Below are 24,462 nucleotides of genomic sequence, written 5' to 3'. Positions count from 1 at the left end.
CGCGCCTCTGCCCTATAATATGTCTGTGTCTTCACCCAGCTGCATGACGCTGCCTAACAAATACGTTCACGGCGCTACGCTTCACTCTCCGACCCCCACAGCGGGGCGATCAGCACGCGCCCTCACCTGTGACCACCGAACACAAGCCGCCTGGCCATCAATAATGGATGCGGTTTGCGCGCGTGCTATGGGCCCAAATGGCTACTTGTCGCTAATTACAGGCACGCGCCCGGCAGCCGCGCTGAAATTTTACGACTGGACGCGGCTGGTCTGTGATACACGACACCTGCCGGCGGTTTTTGCTGGCGCGGGGCCGGATCGGACCGCCGCTTCGGTTCCCATCGACCAGAGCGCGCCCGAAACGCGGCCGTCCCGGCGCACAAAGCCATCCCGCGGCGCGGCGCTGCTCGCTCGCGGCTGTGTCAACGCGGCGGGCGCCGTGAGTTGCAAAACTTGGCTAAATGGTGCCGGTTGTCGGCGACCAGCGGCGCGTAATAGCGGCGTTAATGACCAGACGAGCGGGCGGTGTCGCCCCGGCAGGGCGTCCCCTCGCGAGCGCGGACGAGAGACGGCGGCGGCGCGGGTGCCGCCGCCGCCGCCCCGCCGCGCCGCCCGCCGCCGGAGACAATTCCGGCGCGGCTCCCCTCGACCCGGCCACCTTCCCTCCTAATCTGTTGCTGCCCCAGCGCGGCGGACGGCGTCATATCTTCTCGTAATGCCCCGTACTTCACGCTAACGACAGGGCGCAACATCGAAATCGACAGGTCGCGCCATATCAGCTGGCGGAGTCGCGGCGTCGCGATGTACGGTGCGTCATAACTGTCGAGATGTAATGTCGTCCAATGACTTCATTCGGCTGTTTGTTCGACGCAGCTGCGTCGTTTTGGCCACGAATTGCCTCAGGTTACCGCTGTGCGCCGACCTGCGCAGCGCGCGCTCCATTGTGGGCAGCCGAGGGATGCGGTAATGTAAATAAGATATTCTACAGGTGGCGTGGTCTCCCAAAACGCGGCAGGGAAAATACAGGAAACTTGCCAGCGGTTCCCTGTGAGATGCCTTGTATAAGATCCTATAGCATCACATGAGATGAGATTTCTGAGGCTATCGTTACCGTAAAGTTATGAACTGTATGGCAAGGCGATTTACTACTCCAGCGGTTTTATTTCTGGTTTATTGCGAACTGTAAAATGCATGTCCACTTCCAGCCCTGGACATTCACCGTTTTATAACATTCTTATCTAATTTCGTTACGTCGTAAGGTTTTACTAGTGGCACCTTCAAGTTCTTCGATGGTTTGCCTGTTTTACAAATTCGACCAGAACACACCAGGGTAAATATCTCCCTGCCTTCCTAAAATATCCCCTAATCCAGAAAGTCAACAAAATCAGTGTAAAGTGATAAAAATGCTACAAACTGGGAGATAAAATATTGGTGGGACAGTAAAAGGTCTAGTTGGGGGCGTTCGGGGATCCTGAAATCATTGCTAACAGAAGGGAGCGTGCCAGAGAAATCCGCTTAATCCTCCAGATTCACTTATGCTCCGGCTCGGTACAAATCAGCCAGCTCTTTTACTTGGAAAGCGGCTGCTGCCAGACTGCGAATCATCTGACTCCCTGGTACCACGTGGTCTGAGAAGGAGCTCTGAGCATTATAGTGTGGCAGATCTGCCTACTAGCTTTGGGAGTCAACTCGCGTGCTGTTTGCACTGAAGTGAATGCAGACCGTGCCGCGTGCAGGTGAGAATGTGTAAATGGCCTGGCGGTGCTTCTGCTCTTTGCGTGTTGATGTCTCTGTGTCGGTGTGTCAGCTCCCAACATGGCACCAGTCTGAAATGTGAAGGTGTTTGCATTCGAGCTTGTATGCAGCTATAGACGTCTTGTAGTACTGTGATCCAAGTAGAGCGTGGTGAGCGGAGAAAACAGCGGGCCAACGATGCGTGATCTCCACTAGCGACCACTACCGTCTGGGAGAGGCAGACAAGCTTGAGTCGGGACCGCACCATAGTACAGCCGACGCTGCCCCTCCGGAGGCTCCGCTGGGTTTGCCCAAGGGCGCCAGCCGGTCAGGCTCCCCAATCCCCTACCCCAACTCAGAACAGGTAAATCGTTCCGGAGTCTGCCTGTCGGGAACGGACCATCAGTGGTACTGCGCCGCTTGAGAAGGACACGGCCACCTGAGCACAAACGAGCTCATAAAGCAGGCTTTGGTCGTGTTGCACATCTGTCGCGCGCGCTATTTCTCCCAGCGCGGGTGCCTGGCGCGCGGCCTCACACTCCCCTCACCCGCGCGCGCCGAAATTTAATGAAAACAAAGAAATTACTGAATTAAAGAAGTTACCAGTGCCAGATGAAGAATCGGCGGGAAAATTAAGTTGACGAGGCGGAAGAAGAAAAAGAGAGATTTGGGGCAGGCTGCGTGCGTTTGCATATGAAAGACAACGCCTGAGACGTAAGAGGCGGCGCTAAGACGGTGATGAATGGAGTCATTCCGGCCGGTTTCGCAGCCGGAAGGAGGCCCCGGCATCTGCCCTGTCGCCCCGGGCCGACGCGACCGTCCCAGATCCGTCATCTGGGGTGACCCCTGCGGAGATACGAGCTCTGGCGTCAGCCGGGGCTGCGACGTCACGAAATGACTCGGATGGACGAGGTATGGAGCCTGACCGCGCAGAAGGCTCGGTGCCGACATGTCGGTGAAGAGTCTGCACGGTTGTGATGTGTTGGCATAGTGCTGCAAGCATGCGTGCATGCCGACGTGAGCGAGCTGAACTTGCCACTCGCAACTCACTTGCCCTTTTTGAATCATGGGCAATATGTGTGACAACATTCTGTAAAGTTGGTGGAATTTTCCTTTGATACGGGTAAGACTGATGTCGTGAGCGCCGCTCAAGGGGCTCGCCATCAAATATGTGTAACGAGCATTTGGGGGTGCCGACAGTACGGTGGTTAACGCGTTTGCATCAACCACCGCATGTCTGGGAAACCAGAGGTACGGGGTTCGATTCTCTGTAGTGCCCGCCTTTCCTGCCAGGGTGAGAGGCAGGTGACGCCATGTAGCCTTAGCAGCTGAGTGCGTCGTAAAGACCCAATAGCGATGGCGTGAGAACCGTGATGAGTTCGACCTTTACAGCTTGAAAGCCGTCTGCAGTCGTGTATCGAGCTGCCCTAGATTGTATGAATTTGAAATATGAATTTACGTGTTAATGGCTGCACTACTTGTTTCTGGGATTATCATGATGAGGACTAACTACGCCTTTTTACTAACTACGCTGAGGAATAACTACGCCTTAATTTCGCACGATGACAACATTTAGGGAAGTGTCCTTGTGAAAAGGCACAGAAATTATTGAAAGTGATTGCCACCGACGCTTTATGAGGGAATGAACATAAACAAAACAACGCTCATCGTAGCAAATCCGCCCTCGAGTCGCAACTGCAAAAAACAATAAGACCAGCACCGTTCGTCCAGCAGTTTGTAGGCCGACCAAGCGCGGCAGCCTCAGCCCGGCGCCTCTATTACAAGTGACCCCACAATTGTCCACTGATGGCCCTCTAACGAGTGCCATCTGTCTCACACCGCTGGCTGCGCCAGATAGCCGCGGGCGACGATGGGAGCTGAGGCTGAGACCTGAAGGGCGAGGAGCTAAAGCTGGGGGTGCCCGGGCCGGAGGAGGGGGGGGGGGCATGGGGTAACCACCACTGGGGTCGGCGCCGTCCGGACCGCAGTAGCTTCGGGTCAGATTGACCACCTGGGCGGCGCAGTCGATGGGAGCGTGTGAATATAGGTGGGAAGTCATTCATTCAATCCCTGGTTCAAGTTTGATTTCGGTAGACTTTTCGACGATCGAGCCCTGCTCAGGACCTGGTGCGGCAGCTGGGGGGGGGGGGGGGGGGGGGGCGGGGGGGATCGCCCTGCCACGAGATTAACGCAGCGCCGACCGGCGTCCGCGACGGTGGATTCACAGGCATGGTCTGCAATGGCCCCTCGGCCAGGTGAACCACCCCGAGGGTATAGCCTCTCTCTGGGTCACCTGAGCAATCCACTTACCACCCGACCCGAGAAATCGGATAGGTCTGCTATAAGCGTACGTGCTACGGGCAGCCAGTGTGTGGTCAAGATTATCCCGCGTGGGTGCCGAAAAATGTGAAACCTCTACCGTGTATAGCGCACTGCGCGCGTAAGTGTTTTCACCCATCATGTGCATCGTGTGGGTGTGTGCGTGTGGGCGTTGGCCCGTGCAACAAACCAAAAGAAATGCCCCAGATGGGACTCTTCAGATTGTGACAGATTCTATTATGTTCTCGTTTGGACCACGGAAAGCGGCACCAAAACAGAAAAAACAACTAGCGCAAGGTAAGGCGTGGTTACGTCCATGCCTGGGGGGTTGCCGAGGGCCGTAGGGAGAGGGGAGAGGACACAACCCCTCGGGGAGGCGCACCTGTGTTCTCAGTGGATGCCTCCCAAGCTCAAGCATTAATTGGCGTTTTACAAAATTGCCATATTGGGCCATTTCAGGCCTCAGCTGGGGATCCCGGGCGCTCAGCAGGGTTCGCAGGACCTGACGTCCGCTTCAAAAGAGTGAACCGTACGACGTAAAGAGGCCCGCTGTGCTGCACATATTAGATGGAAAGACCATTTGGGAAGCTCCTTTGTTACGAGCAAGAGCCAAGCCAAAAACCAGGCCGATCAGCCCAGAGAAGGTGCGCCTCCCTATCTCTTACAGAAAACAACAATGAAGTGCCTGGAACACACCTGCAAGAAGCAGGCACCGGGATCCGCCACATGGAGAGGCTTCTGTGCATTTGCAATTCGTAATGTTGCAAAATACGTTTGCTATGAATTAGCGTTAAGCTCTCCATAGATTTCTGGCACCAAATTTTACATTTTCGAGCCTAATGAAACGAAATTGTACAACAGATTCAGACTATTTAAGTGTACCGGTTTGGCCTTTTGTGGAAGATTGCCATCTGCGCAAAAATGGACTGAAAACGCACACCCCGCTCCCAAAACGAAAAGACTGTACGATAGCGTGCGTTAATGAACACGGTATGAAGCAAGGACAAACGGACGCTACACACACACCGGCACAACTCCACTTGGTCAGATCCTGAACACGCTCAGTTTTAAGGTAGTACCCGCGCAATTGGCCCAAGAGCAAATACTGCAAGCTTTAACGACGTAACCGAAGCTGAGAATCGACCGCCGAGTTTGTGCGAGAGAGTCATCACCACCCACATACTGTATCCGCCATTCTCGTCGATGCAAAATCATGGACCCCTTTCCCGCAAGGAAGTCATGCTGCTTCATCCGTTCGTTTGTCGTAGTGGTTGTGTAATAACAAAACGCCGCGGGGCTTCTGGAAAGGAAACATGGGGTTTATCAGTTTATCCCTGCCCGTGATCGCGGCACACTCCGAGAAGAAAACGTGGCTCCGATCGCCCTCTTTGGGGCTGAAACTCAAAATAATAGATCGCGTATATATTTGCATACCGGCGATGGTCTGTCAATTGGCTTCCCCTGTTTCCAATAATCTGGTATGCGGCAGAATTTTAATTAGAGTCAACAAATAGGTTTGGCCATGCATATTACGCCCGAAGGGTGCGGCGCGAGCTACCCAGAGGGACTTATTATTCCGCCGAATATCGCTTTCGGCTCCAGTCTTATTCCGTGGCATTAATTAAATGAAATGAATGCGAAGGTTTTTTAAAATGCCGGCGGATATATTTCCTGTTGAGCGCTCTAAGGAATCCATTGACTGCCTCAGAGGGCAAACGGCGACTGCTAAAACCCGACAGTGTGCATTTGCCGTTGGCCGCGTGTAGGCCCTCTAGTAAGTAAGCCAGCTAGGACAAGTGTCGCCGTCGATTCGACGACAGTGCCGGCGCTTCGACGCACTGGCCAGGCCGGCCACAAAGGGGCGACGTTACCCACGGTCCGTTGAGCGCTTTCAGTCGCCGCGGCGTACGATCAGCGCCGACATAAAATCTTCAGTGGACATCAGAAGCCTTTCAGCCATGCCGCCGCGCCGTTTCGCCACTTCCGGTCCGGTTTGGGCGGGAAAATCACAATTGCGCGGGAAAATCACAATTGGCTCATTTGGTCAGCGGCTGCGGCGGCGGTGAGGGCCGCACCCTCCCGCCTCCGCTGCTGAGTTCTCGCTGAGTGCGGCGGCGTTCGATCGCTAGCACGTCGCGGCTTAATCAGCAGCGGGTACATCGGACCATCGACGCCGGCAACTCCTCGGCGTCGGCGCCAGACGACCCGTCCAACTGCGCCAGAACTGCCGCCACTCAGCCTAACCGCGCCGCCGCCGCCGCCGCGCCGTCACGGCCGTCGGCGGCGGCGGCGGCGGCGGCGGCGCGGTGGGCCCCGCCGGGGCTGCCGCGTCGGCGATGCATCAGAGAGGCTGCGCCGGCCGGAGGGCGCCCTCATCCATCATTCACGGCCAGGCTGGCCGCCGACGCATCGACAACTTGTTGACGATAGCGCCATTTCGGCGAGTGGACGCGCCGACCAAAAGTGCGGCGGGGAGTGGACAGGCGACTGGTGGCGCCCCGCACGTGCTGAATTTGGCGCGGTCTGGTCCCCGGGGATGATCGGGCGGGAGTCGGAGGATGTTTTTTGTGGCGTGGCGAACGAATGATGCATGTTTCCAGTTGGGTGCCGATTGGTCAAATTGATGGCTGCACGAGGATTCGGATATATCAAGCCGTAGGGATTGTGATTCCCGAAGAATTGTGACCATCGAAAGCATTTGTATACGTGTATGCACGAGCTTGCTGTGTCTCCTTCAGATTAAAGTGGCCTTTTATTATAAATGTTCCATACATTGGCGTTCCCGTACTACTTGGTCACAATTTCCACTGTTATAAAATCATATTGGCACTGACATCTGAAAGAAGATTCATCGATGTCGTCACGTTAAATTGTCAAATCGTATCAGACTTACAGGTTGCCAATTTCCTAGCAGTCATCTCTGAATCAACGCGCGAATTCTACATCATAAGCGTGCTACACGAGTACGAATGCTACAGGATAATAGCTGACAGCCCCGCACGTGTTAACGCCACCCTCGTGGCACGCTGCACAAGGCGTCGTTTTGCTCTATTTGCTGTCACCATTGCAAATATTTGCAAAAGCGGGCTTTCGGCGAACAATGAATTTCAATGCGCTAACATGCAACTGCGCGCTAACGAAACATACACGCAATATTCAATGGTGGCGTACAGGAGGCAAGCGGGCAAAAATCCAGAAACATGTTAACGTAAATCGACGAACGGAGGGGGCGTGCTACATGTTAATTGCTGTTTACATATTTTTCGCTAGAGTGATGCTTATGATTCGACTGAGTGTTACTAACGTTTGTTTGCCGAATGCAAGGGTTGGTGCAACATGAGATTCAAAGAAATCAAATGCCTTAAATTGGTATTGATGACTTTATACGACGTTTTCCACCTTAGTCACACTTAGTGATGAAGGGACAGCATTTCTCACGGCAAAGTGTACCGAATTAAGAAAGAATGTCCTTTATTGAAACATCTAACCACCAAACGTACATGGTAATTTGCGTTCTTATGTAGGGACATGACTGACACGCAGATGGGGTATTGGAAATAATTGGCCTCCTGGCTCAACTTGCGGCATAGATTGTTGGCAAAGCCTACCCTATCCATGCTAACAGGAAAATTTCATCTAATCAGCATAGAGTTTGCACATTTTTGTTGCATAACTATTGCATGCGTTGGGGTGACCCCACCGACGCGGAGGTCATGGGCAATTGCAATGTTTCTTAACATACTTGTTTAGCCCGGTACGACCGGGAGATCTCGCTCACCGTAAGTACATGGAGGGTCACGTGTAACACTACCATCTCGGGACCTTATGCTCGGATTGGAAAAATAAGACAGCAACGGTCCAGGCAAAGTCTGGCCCAGCTCAGGACAGATGTTTGGTGTCAGAAAGCCTGTTTCACTAAGGTATGACAGTTCGTAGTTCGTGGTGGCCAGGTTGAAGTCATTGATTTGAGGGGATGTCAGGTTTGTCGACTAAATTCCACAAAATGGCAGGTTAAATCATTTGAGTTTGATCCTTATAGCTTGACCTCGCGTAACTTGCGTACTTTTGTATGAGCTCGCATAGCATGACTGTCCCTGACAGGCGCACTGATCTGAGTTGGGAGATCAGTGCGTCCAAGACTGCGACCACCCTCCCCTGGTGGGTGGGTTACAAAAAATAAAGCGACATCAAAATAGCAGCCGCCCGAAAAGAAGCCTCCAGAAATGTTGTACAAGTGGAGCTTGCAAGACTCGGATGTTCATTACGCGGTCGAACAGGCCTGACAAAGGCCATTTTTAAAGCCATGATGCCTACTGATAAGGCAGCGGCATCAACCATGTGTGAGAACAATTCTAAAAACATCCATCGTATTTGTTACATGTTGTAATCTATTTATCCTGACGTTTTACAATGTTGTATTTGGTCTTGGCGCCTTGACATTTACGCCCAAGATCCCACAAACTTGCAAAATTGCTGGGCCGTCTAGTGAGGGCAGGTTGAAGACTAAATACCAACGCTTTAAATCGGTTGATGATTTTCTTTTGATGCCTGCTCATTGAATTTCCTCACTAAAGTTCACGCTGTATTCCTGTATATACGCTTTACATTCCAACTTATTCATTGTGTGCTGCGACATAGCTATGCGGCAACAGGTGACGTATTTGACAAGCATTGGGATCTCATCGATCATCTGACCTACTGATACGACAGGGATTTACATCTGTGATTGTGGGCACCACTGCTACTATCACAGACAGTCATGTTTTTCGTTTGGAGAATTGAGCTCTGCATTTCCCAATTTTCATTTGGCATGGTCTTCTTCATGACACACATTTCAGGTTTAAGTAGGGGTAGATTTCATGGCTCAAAAGTGCAACAAAGAATCACTCCAGGTTTTTTACAGTTGATTAACACAATCTTGAATCTATGTTTGCATACTATTCAAAATGGTGTCATTCATAATTCGGCGATAAGTTCATCTCGACTTTGTGTCCATTTCGGGACCAAAAAAATACGTTACATCTAGTTCCAACTGCCTTGTCATTATAGTATCAAAACCATATAGTATATTATATATCATATATATTATAGTATAGTATATATATTATAGCATCGTGCGCACAGAAATGCGCACTGTTTGGAATAACGTCATTCACAATTCAGCAGCAATTGTTGAAATAGTGGCTTTCAGCTTTCACTTTTTTATGCATTACCAACTTCTGATTCAACGGCACGCAGAAACCAATTCCAAACCGCACATTTGTTTGGTATGGTACCACGGTCACGTAGCAATGATATTGCAAAAGTTCTAAAGAAAATGCCACAAGAAAATGTATTAACCGCCGTATGCGACAGCCGGGAAGTGAATACCAGTGAGTGACAGCTGAGTCACCGTCGATCACACGGCGTGATCTCGGGGTAGTGAGACTTAGGTTAATTCCTCGTCACAATGTGCTGGGTTGTTACAGAAACTACCGGCTCTCGAACACTGCTTTTCTCGTTTGTTTATGACAACAGCAGCGCGGAGATCCTCCTGGGTTGACATTTTGACTGTGTACGCCAGCGACCTTTCATTGCAAATTCACCGCTTTTGCGTTGTGGGTCCCATTAGCTGAACTTGCTGCAAGCTGCAGGAGAAATTCTTGGTTTCGTCAGGTGCCAAAATGTTATCTGTCAAACGCTGTCTTACACATCTTTCAGCAGCGGTGCTACAATTTCACTCTGACTAAAACTGGCCAAAAAAGTGATTTTACTGGTCACTGTGAGCTGGGTAACCACATTAGCCCAAATCACGCTTCGGCACACACAACGTGGAGTGTTTCAAAATGACTTTCCTCAGTTTTATGCATCCGGCATTGCGACTGGACACACCAGTAAACCGAGGGATCCAGCGTCCCAATAGGTAAAGTGGTCCAGCAAAACATTGCGGAGCGGCGTGTGTTCAAGTTGAGTCGAGGAAGTCAAAATGACGTCGTCCATGATGTTTTCAAAGAGGCAAGCAGCACAAGCCACAGTCAATCGCATGAGGCAGACTTGAAGCCGGCTTAACTCATCAAGTGTCCTTGTCGCTCTAACCAAGACAAGGTATGACGTTCTACATCACGCTGGCAGACTTGAAACTGCGCAAGGTCAGCACTCAAAGCACCCCCGTACGGGACATTCGACACCATTTGTCCGGTCTGTCAAGCCTATTCAGAACCAGCCGGGCCACGCGCTGTTTCAGTCCCTTAAAGTGTCCGCAAAACAGGACTGAACGCGATGGTTTCTATCAGGTGATCCCTTGTCAAGACAGGTCTGGCCCAGATATTCTTGGTGTTTATCGGAAAGACGATCACAAAGGTTCGCTGGCATGGTGTATAGAACGGTATTGGTGAAAACTGATGCATTCAGAAAGGTGTGTACTGGCACCGAGATAATACATAAAAGTAACAAAACGCTTAAACCAATGCATTAAGTTAGTATCCATGCGTTTTGCATCTTTGATGTTTACTTTTAAGACGTTACCGCTTTATTTTATAGCTTTATCTTTTCGGAACAAGCACCATCAGACGCAAGTGGTTTATGTTACTATATGTAGCTTGATAACCCTAACCCCACCCCGTTTCAAAACACCTAGCGTGCGTTGTGGTTACGAACGGTATGACAGGCCGCGGCGGTGTGGACTCTAGCGGCTTCAACCACTAATCAACGCGGATACAAATAAATATCAGATGACAATGGCCCGTAGAATAGGTAGCCATCGTGCTAGGCTTGCTCGAAGACTTGGGCAACAGTAATGCGAGGAAGTGCAGTGCTTACACACATGACCGCGCTTGTCTGCGTTTACCAGCAGATTGTGTCTGTAATGGCTGGGATATTGATGCTAATCAGACACGGTCGTCTGACAGTTCTGGTGGTCACTTATGGCCAAGGAGGCAAGCTTTTGGTACAGCGCGTGCTTCGAGGCATCTCCGGATTACATAAATAATAATGTTGTCTGGACATTATGTTTCCGGTCCTTTGGACAAGTCTATTGCATGACGGCATATGCAGCGACAAAAGACGCACAAACCAAGCAACTGGTGCAATGAATCACTGCACTTTCGTATGAACCTTTACCAGTCTTAAAATGTCAGGGCCATGCATTCGATCAAACAGTATTGGTAAATACCAGATATATCGTTGCATGGAAATTGTCATTGGAAACAGACAGCTTAAAACACTCCCAAGACCCGCGGCCAAAGCTTTTGTGAGCAGTCATGAAGCGTACATGACTCATCACAAAGTCATGCAACCGAATATCCGGCGCTCGCCACACCAAACAGCCCTTAAAGTTCGGGTTTTGAAAAGTGAGTGTAACACCATCTGGACCGATAGCCATGACTCTCACGAATACATCCGTATTTCCCGACAGTGGGAGAATTGTTTGAGAAGTTTTGCTGCTAGAGTTCGGATCTGTATGACTGGGTGTTGCGATTTCGCCACGCACCTTGGCTACCCCTACACCCAGCGTGAGAGCTGGTGCCTGTGTGCACTTGAAACGTGACCCATGGTGGAAAAATACTCAATCAACCTTAATCAGTTCTTGACACGCACAATTTTTGCGAAAATAGTGCGTTCGCATTGCACGTGGATTTAAGTGGCTTCAGCACCCAACAGCATTCGTGCCTGCGAGCGTGCATGTCGCAAACGACGAGGGATTTCTGCTGCGGTTGCTGTCGCCCTCAGAGGCGACGTTTGCCAACGGAGAAAGGGGAGCGCGTAAATGAGACAATCTGAGATTCTTCAGACGAGAAACGACGAAAACTCCCGTGGCAGCAAACACGCAGCCACTTTTACTAATTAAGAGGAGCAATCAGAGAGTCGGACGAAAAATCAGTGGCGTGGTGGCGAACGTCGGGGAGATGGTTTCGGGGCTCGCCTCCGCGTGGAATTTTAAACGCGCCTGTACAAACTGCTAAAACCCTCATCAATCATTTCTCAGCTGGAAACAGCAAACGCTGCGAGATGCCCATCTGACAACTCATTTTGATCGAGTGACAAAACTTCCCGACGCTGCGCGGGTGGCGAAGAGGTGAATGTTTTCTAGAACAACGCTTCCAGTGGTTAGATTTTAGTTTTGCTGTGTTGGTGCCTTACCGTCGTTAGCTGACGAATTGATCAATTGCTGATACCGTAAAATCCGGTATTTATCACCGTGTGCAAAATAGAGTTTGCCACGCCAGACGCAGATCCGGATTTCAAAAGATTACAGATGTGCTTTTTCTTTGAATGACGTCGACACCCCAGATAGTCAATGGTAGGCTTTGAGAACAACAGCAACGAGGCTTCGGGCGATCGTTTCTAGGACAACGTTCGCGACATTATCAAAGCGCGCGTGCATTTTGGTTTCGATGCAGACCGAGTTTCCTTTTTTTCATATTTGGTCATTCTAAGGCAGAAAATTACAGAAGATGGACAAAGGAGAGCTCGCTTATTCATGTAGGCACTTCAACCACTAGCAAAGCGTGTGTCGCGTAGAAACAGCGTTACGGCATCTTGTGAACACGTTTTGGATAAAGACATCTTGTCTTGTGCAAGACACAGCAAAAACGTTTATTAATTCTGGTGCCAACACACGTATACAAAAGGACCTTTTGGTAGACCATTCGTTGTAGCTGAATTTGTGCGTGATTTCTGTTTAAAACAACTCAACTAACTACCACAACGAACGCATATGCCAACTCCAGAATTGGACTGTTTCAAATCGTTCGCTATTTTTAATTGCATTTTGAATCGCATGCAATTTCCCAATGCCGGACTGAGACGCGTAATGTTTTGGCAAAATCGTTTTTTTATTTTGAACATAACCGACCACTAGTATACCACAAAGTACTGGTTAAGCGTCGTTATGAAAAAGTCGTGGATATATGTTACGATGGTGCGCACTACGCCTCACATATATCATGGTAGGTTATGTCATATACTGTGATCACTCTCATGAGATATGCCAATGACTGCTTGAAAACGACGCCCAACCATTTTCTCGTGACATATCAAGGGCGGTTATTTTTTATATAAAAACCAAAATACCGAAAAACGGGAGCCTTTTATGTCCATCGTTTGTTCTTCAAGTAGTTGATAGTTCGTCCAAACGCTTGGTTGCGTTTCTGATTGCATATATCAAATGGCTTTGTCCCGGTTCTACATTTCACTCCGCGGCCAAATCTATAGTTCGTATTAAAGTAAGGGCTGTGGGCTATGGTCACTTATGACCAAGGTTTTTAGAGGATCTTTCCGATATGTTGTGCAATTGCGCCAAAAATTTTTAGCCAATAACAGACTCATCTCAAGTGTTTTTTCATCAAAAACGTGTTTCTAGTGTTTTGATTTCGGAGTATCGGCAGTTTTTGAGGAATACTGCACGTGCGATCAGCGGCTTAGGCGGGCGAGCGGACGTCAAGGGATTATGTGGCCGCGGAACGCGCGTGGCGGGCCGACATTGTTACATTAACGGAGCCATGTATCATAAATATGTGCCCAAAACGCACAAGATGTACATCATAGCGCCCAAAAGTGAATAAAAAACACGCCTGTTTAAGTTTCGTGTCGCCGCGCGATAGCGTCTCGTCGGTATGATGTTGAGCTGAAAAAGTGCAGTTTTCTAGAAAATATAACCTATGACGAGACATAATGGAATCGAATAATTATTCAACAACATAAAATTGGTGTCAACCAGCATGTCGTTAAGACAAATCCACTGGTGTTTTTCACTAGCGCTATCTTCATAAGCCTGGAAACTCCACGGAGGCTATATTGACCCACCTATCAGTCCGTGTTATCAAAAACGGCAAATGCGGGCGAGGGTCAACTTGACATATGTTAAAATTACTACCCCATCTGATGTTGTTTTGATTATAATGTGTGCATGGTAGTGATATCTCAGTCAATTAGTAGGATTCCCTCAGCCATGCTTGACCAAAGCATCTTGAAGTTGGTTTGTAACATTACTTGAAGTCCTAATGGTTAGTTAATTGTGGGTATGATGCGGGTTGTAACTGTGCACGAACTGTGCTGCGTTCAAACAACGAAATGTTCATCAGTATAATAACGAATCTACCTGGGTGCAATACACATTTGAAATACTAACTGTTTGATGTCCGAAACACTTAATCTTATCGTCTTAGTTTGTCGAAGTGACGTGTCCATGCAGTCGCTTTGACCAGGCGATAGCCGTACCGCGCCAAACAGTTACCCCCTATGCGTCACGCAGCCGTAAGTGACAACGGCCATGACCAGCGGCGGCCTGGCTAGAGTTCGCAGTCCTTATATGGTCCCGGCGCAAACTAAGCACACCAGCTCTCTTTATGGCAGTGACCTCCTACAACCCCACTGTAAGGCCGCCGTCTGCGGCTGAGTAACCTCCGCCGGATGGCCCGCTGTCAGGTCAGAGCCGCGGCCCCACTGCCGAAGCCTGTTCGGATATCGCTTTATGAATAGTCAGTGTCATTATCGTTCGCCGTTGTCTCCGCCCATGCCAAAAGCAAAGCACCTAAACGTTACTTTGAAATATCTATGTCCGACCTATGGGCGGTGTCGCCGGGTCATGTCACTGCAGCGCCGAGCCCGGCGGACCCGAGCCGAGGCGGGCCCGGGCCGGCCGGGCCGGCCGGGAGACTCACCAGTGGCGCTGGATGCGGCCGCCGCTCCTGCCCACCGCCTCAGAGACGCGCACCACACTGTCGCCGCTCCTCTCTGCAACCAGCACGCTGCGTGTGACCAGCTGCAGCATGGCCGGGGCGGCGCCGGCCCTCTGGCCGACGATGACCGCTGGCCGGCGCCCGGAGGGCCGCTCAGTGACGCCCCCCTGGCGGCTCGCGCGTGGGGGGGGGGGTGCTCCGCCGGGCGGGGGTGGGAGCGGGGTGCGTGCGGCGGCACAGCACGCGGCGACACACGCGAGGCACCGCGCGGGCCGTCCACGCTGTGGGCGGTGCGGTACCGCAGTGGCCACCTCGCCTCGCCTCCGGACGGACACAACAGCGCAGGGTCGACACTCGGGGACAACTGCCGATCGTCCCCCTCAAAATCACAGCGGAACTTCTCTAATCCGAGTTTGTAGAAGTCCATAGGAAGCTGGCCGTAGTCAATAATGGCGTCGCAAGTTCCAAAATTTTGGCCAAGTTAAATGAACAAAGTTGGGCAGCGAGCTTCCCCAACTTTCGGGTGGGTGCAACTTCGGCCGAAAAGTTTGGTCGATAAAATTTTTCTATTGCTCCAACTTTTCATTGTGAAACTTTGTTGTATAACTAGTTAAAAAGAGAGCGGGAAGTAAGGCGCACTTACCGCAGGAACAACGTCGGCGGGCAGCCGCCCAGTGCGAGGGCTGGCGGTAATGTCTCGGGGCCCCGGCCCAAGTGATATTGATTCAAACTTCGCCACGCGCCACGGGCGCGCGCAAAAATCCCGCCAGACGCGCTAATTGGTGGACGGTCGGCCCGGCCGACGAGACTCCGCCCCCACCTGGCCGCCACCGCCCGGGCGGCTGCCACGCCCCCCCCCCCCCCTGCATGGCACGTGCAGTCCGTGCACGGTGCACGGTGCCTTGCGAGGGCGGTCGGGAGGTTCGGTGGACCGCGGCCATGGGGCACGCCGGCTGCTCCCTGGACCGCCCGGCCGCGCGCTCGACACACAGGCAACTTTTAATAGTTCTGTAAAATTTATTCCCCAAGTTGCATGCAGTTTCTTCTTAGTTCCACTACTCGAGCCACTAACTTTTCACCACGAGTCGAAGTATGACTATTACCTTCGCGACGAAATAGGGCCTAGTTCAGCGACAAAGTTTAAAAAATTAGACTTTAGTGCACCTGCGAGGACCATGCGCCATTGGGTCGACGGACTGACGAGCTGCTGTTTCTCGGAGGAGTTGGGTTGGCTCGGCCTGATTTCCTGAGGCGGTTTGTTGCTGGCCCCGTTAGCTTGTGCTACCGTTGTGGCGTCACCCCGGAGAGGACGCAATGCTGCTTCGTCGACCGGAGCCACGTCTTGTTGGCTGTTGGTGGCGAGTGGGCCTGCCTATGATGGCTGTAACCTGTGAGACTGCCATCTACCGCTCTAGTTAAAGGGGTCCTTATCATGATCTTTAGTTCTCGTGTTTAAATGGCCCAGCCAAGGTCCGGTATCTATATAACATATGTATTATCGTTCCAGTTCGTTATGTCTCACGTGCCTTCGCAGCTTCGGTTTCAACCTCCTGCGCATTATCTGAGCGTCTTTTTTCGCTTCAGAGATAACCCTCTTGAAGTAATATAGATTACAATCGCCCAACACGTTGTTGCAACACATCAATAACATGGGTAAGGTTGAGTCAATTCAAATGTGATAAATGGCGTGAAGAAATATGCAGTTGTCAAACGGAGTGAGCTCAAGTACGGCTTTGAACAGCACAATTGTCACGCCCGCTTACGTTGGTAACTTGGAGACAAGCTGACTGGCTTATGTATTTTGCAAATCGGATGAGTGCAGAACCACAAGTTTAGGGGCTGTCTCTTGCCGGTAGTTTGCAGGTGAATATCCAACATTGCTAATGATAACGGAGGAAAACGACGTTTGGACTGGTCGGGTGCGGAATTTGGTCTGTGTCATTGAATGCGTTACAAAGTGCTGCTAACGTTCACTCAGATTGCAAGTGTTTTGGAGTAGCTCTGAAGCTGTAGATTACGACCTCAGAGTCACCCAGAAACGTTTGACGAGCTTTGAAAGCAAACTGAAAATGATAAAGACCAAAGGACATTTGTATTCGATGACTATCAATTTTGTACTTGATATAAGAAAAGGGGCACTCATCCCCAATTTTTCTTGTCGAGAGTCGAGTTTCTTGTCTTGTCGAGTTTCAAGTTCGTATGTCGAGTTGGCCACCTGCACTTATCAGTATGTGCTAGTTAAAAGACGTTTATCGGGCACCTCCTGGTGTAACAAACGTCGTTTACTGAAGACAAAAACTTCGAAGTCACTATGCAACTTTGTTTGGCCCTGCAAAAAATAATTGTATTGCTATTTTTCCTTGTTGATGGATGAAGAGGGAGTTAAAATGGGCAAATATATATTAAATTTTCGGCCACAAATCTCGATGGAATTGATATAATTAGGGACAAGCAGTAAATTCCAGCCTGCGCTATGTTCCTATTTGATTTTACGAACAATGCTTTGACGGAAAACCACAGTTTTCACATATAATCATCATTCCGCGACTACACGGACAGCAACTGCCAGCCGCATTTTCACTTGTAGCTCTATCATTAATTGTATCTACTTGAGGGTAACAAATGTTAAAATAGACTTAGTGCAAGCAAAATGTCAAGTTAGCATGATTTACGCATAGAAGAAAATGTCAACATTTAGAGACATTGAAGCAAACGTCAGATATGATGAAATAGGCACGCTTATAGCTATTGGAATACTTTTAAGGGGGAGAGACCACTCTAGACGACACAATTTCTCTGTTCAGAAAATGTGCTCCTTAATACGTCATTGTTTATGTCATCATACCTTGCACAGCATCGAATGAGAGCCAAGTGAGGGTAGTTATATTTGGAATTCGTTTGTGTTCACGAACGCCAGATATGAATGACGCGCAAATTTAGTTTTGGTCTTGATCAAGGCATGACCAATGGAATGGCGGGAAGTCAGTGACATTTTTATGGCGTCATGGATGCTTGGGTGACCTTGAAACAGTCCCGCCGAAAAAGTCCGCACATCTTCTTGGGCGTGTAGCTTAGAAACTAGAGACGTTTAAGTCTCAATTATGGCAGGGCTGTGAACTACACCGAATATGACCTTCAAGGTGGCTCTTTCAGTTCAAAACCCCATACATATGTGAAACACTCCACTTAAGGCAGCAGTGACACCCGTATCATCGGCCATTCTGAGCCCTGCGCGTTCAGGTCTGGTTACCGACCCTTCATCAGCAAACATTCAGCAGTTTTACTATCAGGATAGTCCTGCGCTCTTCATATTATTTATTGTGCTGTTTTGATGAAGGTGTGTGGCCGAAATAACAATAGATCTCTATTCTTCACTTCCCCTGTATCCAGCAAAGAGGCAAAAAGCCAATGGAACTTCTTCTTTTCAGTCCCCAGTGATGAATAAGGTCAATAAAACTGCTGTTATGCAAGAGTAATGTTATACACAGTTGTAGTGAAAAACTTGCGCATTTTTTATTGGTGACACCAATACAACTTCTTATTATTATTATTGGGAGCACTCTTCAAGCACGTAAGTTGTTAAGTGCACCTGCGATGAACGTTATTCACGTAGATAAAACAGTAGTAATAGTCTTATTCCTCGGAGAAAAGCCAGAAGAGTGGAGCTATAGAAACATTTGATACTTCGGCAAAATGCCTTGATTAAAGCAATAGCAGAAGTGAATTCAAAGTAGTCTGCCGATGATCCTACTCCATTTTCAAGCTATGTTTTACACAGGGTGCCACAGTTTTTACAGGACACCAACATTCAGGGGATTAAACAGGCTTTTGCGTTACGCTTTTACGCCGAGCTTTTCCGTTACGATCCTCGTGTTAGCGTTATAAAATGATGAGTCAGAAATGCCACAAAATGCAGATGAGTAATGACCGTTAACAAATAATGGCAATAGTAATGGCTGGCCTTTGCTCCCTGTTTAACCTCCTGAGCGTTAGTGTCCTATAAAAACTATGGCTCGCTGTTTCAACAAAAACAAAACAAAACAACTGAAAATCGAGGAGAAGCATCGTCCGACAACTTTGCGTTTACCTCTGCCATTGCTTTGATAAAGACATACCGCCGAAATATCAACGCATCTATGTCTCTATTCTCCCGGTTTTTTCTCCGAGGAATAAGTCTATTACTACTGTCTTATCTATGCTCTTCAAACACCGAGCTTTTGCGTCATGATCTTGGTCTTAGTGTTGTCAAATGATGACTTGGAAGTACCACAGAATACTGAACTGGGCCATTATTAGTTAAGAGTTCTCAGGATGGCAATAATTTACATTTAGTATACCGGGGGATACTGGTCGAGCGACGTTTTTATGCAAGCATTGGTAAAACTGCTCAAGCGTAACGTCTCACGCTGTGCTCATGGACACGAGACTCTTGAATTGAGCACAGCTTAAAACGTGAAGTTCTGACGAAATAACTAAGTGTGCCTGATAAAGTCGTTTCCCCAACGCCTCCTGGTATTTCGAAAGTCGGCTTATTGTCAACGTAAGAAACAAAACTCATGATTCCGAAATAACACGAGCTCAAAATAGAACTGCAATAGCTTGCGAAACATTTTGCAGATGACACTCTTCGATAACGTTATGACCAACCCGATTTTTACACTAAAAAAAATTCACTCCCCTTACACCCTCCATCTTTGCATCAGATTCTTCATGTGCTTTTTAGTCTGATGCAAGTTTGTCACCGAATATAAGAGATAGTGCCTCATGACATAAATGTAGGATTCTGCTTTTTCAAGGACAGGAATAATCTCGTTAAATGCTTCTTGAGCTCCAGAAAAGCTGAAGATCTGCGACGTGGTTATTGTTGCTCTCTGTTTTTGATCGTAATGTGATGGACAAATAGTTACCACAGTGGAGAAAACATCAGATTCTCCATTGCAGCAGACAAATGTAGGCGAAGCGCTCTGATATTCGAATAAATATTGATCAAAGCAATGGTTTTGGAATTCGCTTATCAGTTTTGATGATATCAAAAACATATTTATCGTTTATCATAAATGTCGATGAGTTTACGTATATTTGCACAGGTTGAAGTAAAATTAGATTAACCTAACTACCTCACAGGGTAAGTCATGCTTTACTGGGAATGTTCCTCATTTGTACGGGGGTCTGAAATGAAGTAGCTTTCTTGAAAACCATTCGGTGCAGTTCACAGCCCTGCCCTTCTCAAGACCTAAAACCGTCTAGTTTCCGAGCTACAAGCCCGTGAAGTTGTGCACGCTATTTTATGCAGACTATTTAAAGGACACTCAGGCATGCATGACGTCATAGAAACGTCATTTAACTACTGCCATCCCACTGGCGATGAGACGTTGATGGGCAAGTCAAATATAATCGCTGAGTCATGCCTGTCCGGTGTGCGTGAGCGCAGTTTGCAAATGCAACATATTTTTTGTCTCTCAATCAATGTTGTGACCTCAACTCAAGTTTCAAGCACGAATCACGTTTTGAGCTGCACAACACAGGGAGCTGGACAGTGGTGCTAGGTGTTATGGAAACCAGACTTGCAATCGAATAACCTAAAGGGGGTGTTCCACATTTGCATTAGGTTTTGAACTGAAATAGCCTCATTGAAGATCATTCAGTGCAGTTCACAGCCCCGCCCCTCTAAAGACCTTAACCTGTTTAGTTTCTGAGCTACACGCCCGTAGAGATATTCGGACTGGTTTCGGGGACCAATTCAAGGTCATTCAGGTGTTCATGACGTCATAATGACGTGATTCTAATCTCTGGCCATGTTATTAGCCATGTGGCGATGAAAGCCAGCAAAATGCTAATTGTCAAAGGTCACTCATACCGGCGTTCGTGAGCACATTTCAATATACCAATAGTTATAAGCGACCCTATTTCATCATACCTGGTGCTTGCTTCCATATCTTGGAACGCGGAGCATTCTCTTTAAAATAAGTCATGACCAGCATGTAAATGCAAGTAAACACTTAAGACTCACGGGCAAATACACAAGAAAACACGGAAAGGGCCACAGAAAGCCATTTCAGGCTCATAGCCATAGTACCTTATTTATCATAGAGCCTCCATAGCACGAGTTTCTGAAGATTTTTGGCAAAACACAGCACCGCTACGTATACAAAGGGTGAATGGCGTGATAAAACAAAGAAATATTGGGGAAAAAAATTCTGCAATAGTGGAATTCTGCTTTGTATAGTGGTCTTTTCCCCACTTGAAGTCTACCATACTTAAAAGTGAGATTATTCATCCACTTGATTAACTTTATCATCTTCAAATGTGGATCACTACCTTTGCGGATAAGGGAGATGGGTGCACTAGTGAGTCTGATCCTCTAGTTATCGCCATGCATTGTGTAGATAGAATGAATAATGAATTCCCCCTAAGTTTGTGGACAGAAAGGCTCCCTTTCTCAAGTAAAGGAAAGAGGGACTTTTGTGAAGGAAGGATCTTTCCCATGCCACATAGTCGTCTCCTATGCGCCTGGTAGGATGCGGTTGCATTTTTAAGGTTGAGCTTAATATATTTTTGTTATGGCATCAAACCAAAGTAAATTAAGGTAAAATTTGAAGTAACTTAAGATAATCAAGTTGAGTTTTGACCTTGAATTGGAATAGCCTTGGAGATTAAACGTGACTTGTTGGCAACCGTTTAGGCAACCAATGCGTCTTGTCGTGTTGCGAAGAGAGAGAGACGAAGAGAGAGAGAGAGAGAGAGAGAGAGAGAGAGAGAGAGGAGAGAGACGAGAGTAGAGAGAGAGAGAGAGAGAGATATATATATATATATATATATATATATATATATATATATGAAGTCATGTTTTTGGAAACAAACCATCGAATAATCATTGATTGTTAAAAGTAACACCGATTTCGATGATCATAATATTTTTAGGAACACTTTCAACCCTGCGGATTAAGCGCTTCCTTCTGGACCGTGCTTCTTTACAACAGTAGAAAACCTCATCAATGTGAAACTAGTCCAAGCGAATCACTTTTCTCTTATAGTATTTAATATTCAGTCTTAAAGCTCTACATGGCTCTTGTGGATCATTTGCCATTGTCCAAGTGTGTTATAGTGATAGAACATGATAACATACAGCTTGTTTCTTTTTTTTAAACAGGCGAAGTCAGTGGACAGAAATCAGGTCAATGTTTGCTATTTTTCGTAACTTATGTGAATTTGTATAGTTTTGGTGTTTGTATATAAAAAAGAGTACTAACTCACATGCACAATCAGCATGTGATCGCAGAGCACATGACCTTGGCCCAGGTCTTGACCTACATATATGGGTGCCTTCTGCAAAACGCATGCCGACGTCAAAATGGGCAATTTTATGAGATAATGTGGACGCAGAATTCGAAAACTCGTGTGAAAGCATGGAGGGATATCATTCTGATGCAAAATGAGGTCTACATAGGTCACGTGAGGCCTTTCAAGGTCAATGGCCTGTGTTGTCCGTAACAGAGGGGCTAGGTGGACTAGTGTGACGTGTATAATCATCTTCTTATCCTGCTTGTAAAACTACAATCACATTTTCAAGCGTCAAAAAGGCTATGTATAATCTTTCAAACAGCTATGCGGTCTTGAATACATGTAGATTGTGGAACACACTTTCTGACCATAGAAGAGCATTGTTCTTTGTACATTGTATTGTACCCAGTTGGCACTTCATTTTCTTATTTCGATGGCTTATAAATTTGACCTGAACTGACCTGAGCTGACCTCTAGGTTAGCCTAAAATCGCTTGCTTGTGCCTTGAATGCTTGTCAACCATAGCCGCGCCTAATAAGATAAACTTAGTCAGAAGCACGTTTTGAAAAGAGTATGGTTCTGGTAGGCTCATGACAGACTCGATTTGAACGATAAACTGATCTGACCTGACCCTTGTGAGGGAACAGAAGTGGTCAGAACGGGATCTCCACAGTCTTAGCGTTTCAGTGTGTTGCCTAAAGATCCGTTTTGACGTGTCAGTATGGGTTTTAACTGCATCTATCAGAACGGCCTTTTGACAATTCGTGAACTCTGATAACCTCACATTTGACCTCGGGTCAAAAATTTGGTAGGAATTCTTCATGATCTGACAAGACCTACACAACGGTTTCTTTGCCTTCCTCATGTGGCACCTTGAAGTTGTAGATCCCAAGGGGAAATCAACTTCCTCCGGCCGGGCGCAGTTGTCTCAGACCCCCGGCCGGGCGCAGTTGTCTCTGACCCCCGGCCGGACGCGGTTGTCTCAGACCCCCGGCCGGGCGCAGTTGTCTCAGACCCCCGGCCGGACGCGGTTGTCTCAGACCCCCGGCCGGACGCGGTTGTCTCAGACCCCCGGCCGGACGCGGTTGTCTCAGACCCCGGCCGGGCGCAGTTGTCTCAGACCCCCGGCCGGATGCGGTTGTCTCAGACCCCCGGCCGGACGCGGTTGCCTCAGAACCCCGACCAGGCGCAGGTTAAAAGTAATGCTATGTCGATGCACAGGGGTGACAGGGGTCTGAGTTAGGGAACATTTTTGTCTTGCGCTACACGAGTGCTATATTTCTATGGCATGCAATCGTTGCATTCCCGTCCATGTGTGCCCACACAGATTGATTAGTTCTTGCACACTTGTTACTAACTTTGCATGTTTACGTGACAAAATCATCATCAGAAGGCGCGTTTTAAAAAGACATGTTAAGCTCTAAACAAAACTTTACAAAACCTGGCAAAACAGAACAAAACAAAGAATGCAACTAAACTAAACTAAACTCAGCTGTGCAAGCAATGTTTTTCACCGGCAACCTTAACGATTACCCAAGAGCAAAATACTTCTTAACTGATGGTTATGGCTTCATTAACTGATGGATCTCATCCTCAGGCTATGCTGTCTCCTTTCTGCCTGCTGGTGAGCTCTGTAAAGCCACACGAGGGCGTTCCTCCAGCAGGCGGCATCTGCGTTATATTTCACAGTACATTAATTCTGACCCGAACGGGAAACTTTTAATCGTTCTTGGCGTTGATCAAAAAGTAATTTAAGGCGCCTCCCGAATCTCCTTCACCTGTGCAATCATCAATCATCTGCCGTTTGATAATTAAAGCGCAAAAATGATTACGACCAACATCATTTTTCTTTTTAAATGCAGGTGGCCCAAACACCTCCGGGGCATTGCTACACGGTCGTGAATGTCTATTCTTATTTCCCAGGATGCCTTGCCTTAAATGAGTGGGTAAGCTCTAAGCTGCTCTCCTTCATCCTCTGGCCTCAAAATCAATCGTGCTTCCCGGCGAGACGTCCCCTGTCCCTTTTCGCGCGCGAACCCATCAGCTAGGCATGGCTTAACGATGTATAAAATTCAAAACGTCTCAGAAACGAGCGGGCTCGTCCCAAGCGACAACAGCTTGCCTTAAAGTACACCACCTAATTATTGTCCCCTCGCGCGACGTTTTAATCAGCTTTGCTCGCCTGCATGTTTTAATTTCTTCCAGAAGATTTTCTCGAGTCTAAACAAAAGATAATACGGTCTCCAATAAAGCGCGCGGCGGTGCTGGCTCATTTGGCGGGCGTCGCTGGCGGTGGCGGCGAAGGGCTGGCCACTGCCATTGTTGTCACAAAGGTCTGGTGTGAAGACACCAGACACTGTCACGCAGTGGTGCAGCCAAGGAAGAGGCCAATAGGGTCATAACCCCTCCGTCTGGGGTCAAACGAGACCTTTTTGGGGCCGAGTGTGTCCCAACGGGTCATCGAAACATG

At 48.4% G+C, this 24,462-nt stretch overlaps 1 protein-coding gene across 1 annotated transcript in view; it reads right to left on the bottom strand.

Annotated features, from left to right (window-relative positions):
- The window catches only part of LOC119090063 (myelin transcription factor 1-like protein), an 80,135-nt gene that overhangs the window by 36,552 nt on the left and 19,121 nt on the right, over positions 1 to 24,462 (bottom strand). Inside the window, exon 3 of the mRNA XM_037212857.1 lies at positions 14,694 to 14,824. Within this exon, the coding sequence (XP_037068752.1) occupies positions 14,694 to 14,824 (131 nt within the window). The remainder of the gene's footprint in view (positions 1 to 14,693; positions 14,825 to 24,462) is intronic.

Source organism: Pollicipes pollicipes, unplaced genomic scaffold, assembly GCF_011947565.3.
Source record: "Pollicipes pollicipes isolate AB1234 unplaced genomic scaffold, Ppol_2.1 Scaffold_3087;HRSCAF=3621_pilon_pilon_pilon, whole genome shotgun sequence".
In the NCBI taxonomy this organism is placed as follows: Eukaryota; Metazoa; Arthropoda; class Thecostraca; order Pollicipedomorpha; family Pollicipedidae; genus Pollicipes; species Pollicipes pollicipes.
Note: the sequence above shows the minus strand (reverse complement) of the source record. Positions and strands in the feature narration are given on the sequence as shown.